Source organism: Tenrec ecaudatus, chromosome 9, assembly GCF_050624435.1.
Source record: "Tenrec ecaudatus isolate mTenEca1 chromosome 9, mTenEca1.hap1, whole genome shotgun sequence".
Taxonomy (NCBI): domain Eukaryota; kingdom Metazoa; phylum Chordata; class Mammalia; order Afrosoricida; family Tenrecidae; genus Tenrec; species Tenrec ecaudatus.
This window is the reverse complement of record NC_134538.1, coordinates 92,679,980-92,685,979: the sequence shown is the minus strand read 5'-3', so window position 1 is coordinate 92,685,979 and position 6,000 is coordinate 92,679,980. Positions and strand designations below refer to the sequence as shown.

The 6,000-nt window shown below is 38.4% G+C and overlaps 1 protein-coding gene across 1 annotated transcript in view; it reads right to left on the bottom strand.

Moving 5' to 3' along the window:
- Positions 1-4,485: 4,485 nt before the first annotated feature.
- MEOX2 (mesenchyme homeobox 2) overlaps positions 4,486-6,000 on the bottom strand; it is a 68,715-nt gene continuing 67,200 nt past the window's right edge. The window contains exon 3 of the mRNA XM_075557592.1: positions 4,486-5,825. Coding sequence (XP_075413707.1) covers positions 5,601-5,825 — 225 coding nt within the window. The 3' untranslated portion in view covers positions 4,486-5,600. The remainder of the gene's footprint in view (positions 5,826-6,000) is intronic.

Genomic DNA, 6,000 nt, shown 5'->3' with positions numbered 1-6,000 from the left:
ATTTTGACATTATAAACCTGCAAGTGGATATTAAGGGCTCAGGTAGAAGGCCAATGTTTTGAGAATTATGATGGAAACAAATGTACATATGTTCTTGACACATGGATGGATTGTGATAAGAGTTGTATGAGCCCCCAATAAAATGATTTAAAAAAATAATACCTTAAAAATGTGATCCCTTTCTCAACATATATATTCTGTATAAGAATAGCTTATGTTTATCTCCTAATGTATTATGTATTACAAATTCTGTGCAAATATAAAAATAAATAGAAATAGAAACGTAAAAAACCCTGCAAGTCATTAAATGGAAAGAAGTTCTTAAAAACTAATGAAATAGAAAACATAAAGTATCTCTTTCCACAGCTCATTTTTTCCTACCAGCCCTCTACTCCTATCCTACTATATGCTAAGAATACCACTTGCTGAAATTCTTAAGCCACAACCACATTTATTGCATGCAACATCTTTTGCAAATAGGAGTATATTACAACTGTGGCTGGTATTTTTAAAAATTATTTCAGTTCATCTTCAAAGTAAAAGGCCACTCAGTAGTTGTACATGGTCGCTGAACAATGAAGAACTCTATATAAATATGGGAAATAAGGGTTGTTTGAGGTTGTGTTAAAAATGCATTGAAAATGGGTCATCTCTGAAAAAAGTAGGTGTGCATCCCTGTGAATCTCACTGTAACCATGAATCCACACTATTTTCAAAGAAAGGGTTTTCCACAATTATGAGGTCTGAAATGGAATTATGCAAAAATGTAATAAGAGACCATGGCATATCAAATCCCACTGTTAAAAAAAGGTAAAGTATCATTCTTTTTTATTTTGTCACTTTTGAAATAAATTAAACCCAGATAGTTTTACTTTTGCTAACACAACTTTAATTTTTGAAGAATGCTGAGACATTGACTAGATATCCTTTTAACACTGATGAATAAGAAAATAATAAATAAATAGAGCAAATCACCCTTATTCTAGCCTACTTATTTACTTGTTAAGGTGTCATGCATGTGCTAATGTATTCTGTCATCTTTACATGTGTATATTTTTATCTATTTTGGATAAAAATAATGATCAGTTATGTGACCCATCCTGCTTAGTCCTTCTTTATCTACTTTGACTCTAATTTTACTACACTGTTTCAAGAAGCTAGTCATTGCTTAATAAAAGGTATGGGCCATTGTGTGACAGATTTTATGTCAACTGGACATATCTGGGTGAGGTCACGGTGAAGGCCAACCTATCAATCAGGCCACAGTCTACTGACACCTCCTTGGGGAAGTTGCCTTTTAGTTTTGTGTAAGAGAAAGCCTCAGCGGAACTGAGTACTTTCTGGCTCCTTTGCCTTCTACTGCATCTGGATGCTACATCTGGTCATGACTTCCGTTGTGTCCACTGCTGATCCCAGCACCCGGCAGCAGACTGTCAAATGTGGATCTGTTAGGTAGCTTAGCCTAAGGAATTGGAAAGTCCATTAACACATGCCCAGGAGAGCCAGCATAGGACAAAGCAGAACTTTCCCCGCAGGTGGGCGCGGATGGGCGTTACACCTGGAGCAGCCCATCTGGGCCACGTGACTGCAATTCAGCCAATGGGAGCGACCTGGGGTCTTTCACCAAGCCTTCCCCGGGAACCCTTGAAAAGGCAGGGACCCAAAGGGAGAGGGGCCTTGTCTGGTGGTCTTTGTGGGCGGAGAGAGATCCTTGCGTGACCTGGGGCAGTCTCTGCCAGGCCGCATGGTCAAAGGAATCCTATGGGTGCCGCGTAAAACCTGAAGCTTCTTTTAACGCTCATTAAATTCACTTGGATCACAAGCCCAGCTTCGGTGTGGAATCTTTCTCAAGCGGAGCCAAGGACCGAGGCTGAAATCTAGCCCGGAGAGAGAGACCTTACAGATTCATTGGCCAAACTCAAGTTCATGAAGCTCTGCTTCCACCAATCTGTGGCCTTCCTGCTCCAACTTCTGGTTTCATGTTCAGCTACATGAGTCAGGAGAAACTTACCTCTGGCCTCCAAACATGAAGCAAACTGGATTTGCCTATTTCTAAAATTGTGTAACCCACTTCTTCATATAAATCTCTTTCTACACACAAACAGCAGAACCCCGGACCTTGGCCCTAATTCCTTCAAGGAGCATCGAGATGTGATGCAGTCAGGTTCCGAATCAATGTTTCCCACAAGCAGTAACTGGAAACTAATTAATCCATTCTTGGCCACCAAGTTTTACCCTAATCTTGCCTTTTTATACAAAACGTGACACAGAAATTTTAAAGTAAATAAGTTCAGAGTTAATTAATATAATTTAAATAAGAAACACAACACTAAAAAAGTTTTTAACAACTACCGTATAGCCATACCTTGAGACTGATGAGGCTCTGGATCTCCGGACACCGATGTGGAGAGGAGGGATGGAGAGAGAGTCGTTGTTTGGAAGGGGAATCCCCTTCCATCAAATCCACTGGTAGCTGCTTTTCGGTTGTTTTTTCCTTTCTTTGCCTGTTTTCACTAGGACCTAGCTGGTGTTCTCTTAAAAAACAAACACCAATCTGATATGGTCTGCTGTTGGTGTTTCCTTAACTGTTTTCTAAAAGGGTTTACTGAATTATCAATAACATGCTTAACCAGTGCCTTATCATGATGATTCTTTTCAAAAAACTCTTTCTTAGGATCCATGCTTTAATCTAAAAACGGTACAAAACCCCCACGAAACTAAGAAAGTTATAGCAAACCCCTTGGAACACAGCGCAAAAGGTTTAACCAACGCCTACTAACAGCGCCGACTAATGCCCCCGGTGACCAAAACACGAACTGCTTTTGTTTGCCAAGATCACGTGCGTTGAGTTGGATTCCGATGTAAAATTTTCTCGATATTTCACGTCAAAATCTGACTATGTTAAGTACTGATGCTGTCGAGTTAGGGTTCTACTCTATTTGTGCAGGCAGTTTTGCTTCTCTACAGAACTCAACCTAACACATCCAGGATACAAATGTCTTCTATTTTCAAAGGGTACAATCCATTGACAATCATCTCCCTTTTCAGGTGGTTCTGCATAAGGCTGCTAAGTGCAAAGTCAGTGGTTGAAAACCACCAGCTGCTCCTCATGAGATCAATGGGCCTTCTCACTAGTAAGGAGTTACACTCTCAGAAACACACGGGGGCCATTCCATCCTTTCGGAAAGGGCCACTGCATTGATTTGGTGGTGGTGAATTTGTTTGGTTTGGGTTCGGGTTACATATCAGACCTCACGGTACTTCTTTTATCTTTCGCTTTTGTGACAATCCTTAGCTCTCTGTAACTACCTAGAGATCTTTCCCTTTTATATCTGGAAAATATTAACCTTCCCCAATGAATCACCTTACAGTCGTCTCCACTAAACTCAATTCATTTCTCTCCGTGTGAAGATATTTTGAATTTAAATCCTTTTTGAAATAAGAAAATCACTCCACGAAAGTAGGTATCATCAGTACAAATACACTTTGTTTTCATTCAAATGATTAAAGAAGAGTCTATTTTATGCCTTGAAGCATATCTAAATAATTTACCCCAAAGTTAAAGGAATTATTCCAAATTGTTTTGAAAAAAATTATTGCACAAAGGAAAAATGTGAGATAACTATTATAATTAGACACTTAATTTATTGAATACTATAATCATGTTGGTATAAATTAAAATAAGCTTAATCTAAAAAAATAATGGGAATTTTTACTGATTATCTATTTCCATTCTATTTAATTATGAAGGGGATAGTTTACATTCCCAAGTATTTCTGGTTAAAAAGTGAAAGATAAATATTATGAAGTTATACTAAGTGACACTTATGCCTCCAGTGCACGGAGTACAATGCTGCCTGACAGGAAGCTACTTCTAGTCTCCTGACTTCTAGGAGTTTACTTTCATAATGTTCCTTAGGCCTGCAGCTTGTAATGAGCATAGCGAGCTGGTTTTCAAATCAACGACTCTGATATTTTAATGCACACAACCCCACTATTGATGAATTCACTTATACTTAACATAACTTTTAAAATGTTTGACTATTTTATGTATCTAATTATGATGAAAATATTGCTTTCCTCTTATGTTTAACTTGAATATCATAAAGCACATTGAGAAATCCACTTAGCATATCATTCACATAAGAAATGGCTAAATCAAACAAACAAAACAAAAAGAAATGGCTAAAAGTATACCTATTCTTGGGTGCTCTTGGGTAACTGATGTGTTCCTTTGTCCTGCCATTGTTTATGTGCATTTGTATACATATATAAATTTTTTAAATACTAAATGTAGGGGATTTATTAATTATGATCATCTAGATTTATATAAGCACTGACAAATCTAGGGCATTATGTGTGATTATATTTAACCTTATAAAACATTTAGAAAATCACAGTAGAAAGACCAAAATTATTTACAAAGGATCATTTATTAAACACTTTTTTTTTACAAAATACAAAGATTGTTGTTCTGTATGAATATATCACATATGAAAAATATGTCTTTACTGTATTTCATTTTAAGACCACCACAATTTCATTTTCTATCAACACGAGGATTCAACTTTGCTTTGCAACTTATCTAACACTAATGATGTTTTCCAGGAAATTCCTTTTCTTGGTGATGAAATCATATTTATAGGAGCTAACATTTTATAGAAACAAAACCAGACCAAGTCTGCCAAAAGCTCTTCTGCAAGGTAACTGACTTGCCTATGATCCTAGTTGGGTTTTTTTTGTTTTGTTTTGTTTTTTTTCCCAAGCTATAAGCTAAGAAGAATGGAGGAGCTAGGTTCAGTTTTAAAATATGTATTAGCAGCAGTTGATAGTAAATGCAACATAAGATGTGTTTTGTCTGTGGTACAAGAGTATGTCCTATCAGACCCTACTGTGTTTGTCTCTACTTGGAAACAAGAAAGCATGTACTGACTGCCATTGGAATGACAGAAGTATAAGAAGTAAAGAAACGTGTTGCTGTTGTGAGTGCCTATTTTCATCAGCTAATATGAATGTATTGCTAAAATTAGCGAGGACAGAAAATGGCATAAGCATAATATATACAGAGTTAGAGTACATTGGATATCCACTTAAGAGTTATTTCAGGCACTGTGGCTCTTCAGGATAAACTGTTTCATGGTTTATTTTTGATAGCAAATTCATTTTCAGTGCAAGCAAAAGCAAATACCTGCCCACTGTCATACACATGACCAAACCTCCGGGATGCTCAAAGTAAGCTCGTCTTCTACATCTTCACTAGGGCGGCATCTTGAAGAACTAGGCCTCTTGTTTTGCTCTTGATCACAATGAACGGGCAGTGCAAGCGATAGCAAACACACTCGCCCACAGTCATACGCACGACCAAACACATGTGGACTAGTCAAAGAAAGATTAGCTTCTTTTTTTTACTGTAGAGGCATCTTTAACAAGTGGCACTGCGTGTAAACCCTTTATCGATCATGAAAGCAGACTGCAGATGGCCACATTTGATAATAACATAAATCCCTGTCACAGTCCTCTCTGCGTGTAAACGGTGGTAGGGTAAGGCTGCCATCACCACGTTGCTTTCCTGAGAATGGCGCGGCCCCTCTCGGCGTGTATCATAAATGCACATGCTCTGAGCTGTGGTCGCTGCCGTGACTGTCTTCGTTGGCTAGAGAGTCCCCCGTGTGCTGGAGGGCGGCTGCTCCGATTCCCGAGAGCTCCGAGGGCAGCAGCGTCCCCTTCTTCACGTTCACCAGTTCCTTCTCTCGAGCGGCCGCTCCTTGCTGACCTCCTTTCACCCGCTTCCACTTCATCCGCCTATTCTGGAACCAGACTTTTACCTTCAGCAAAAACAGAAAAATATAGAAGGCAATCAAATGGACCTATGTCCCTTTCTTCATCATCAGTTAAAAATAACTCATCACCATCAGCGTCATTTTATAATTTATTTTTAATTTCTCAGAAAAGGCCGTGTAAGTGAAACATAGTTTGGGTGCCTTGGTGTTCAATATAGAA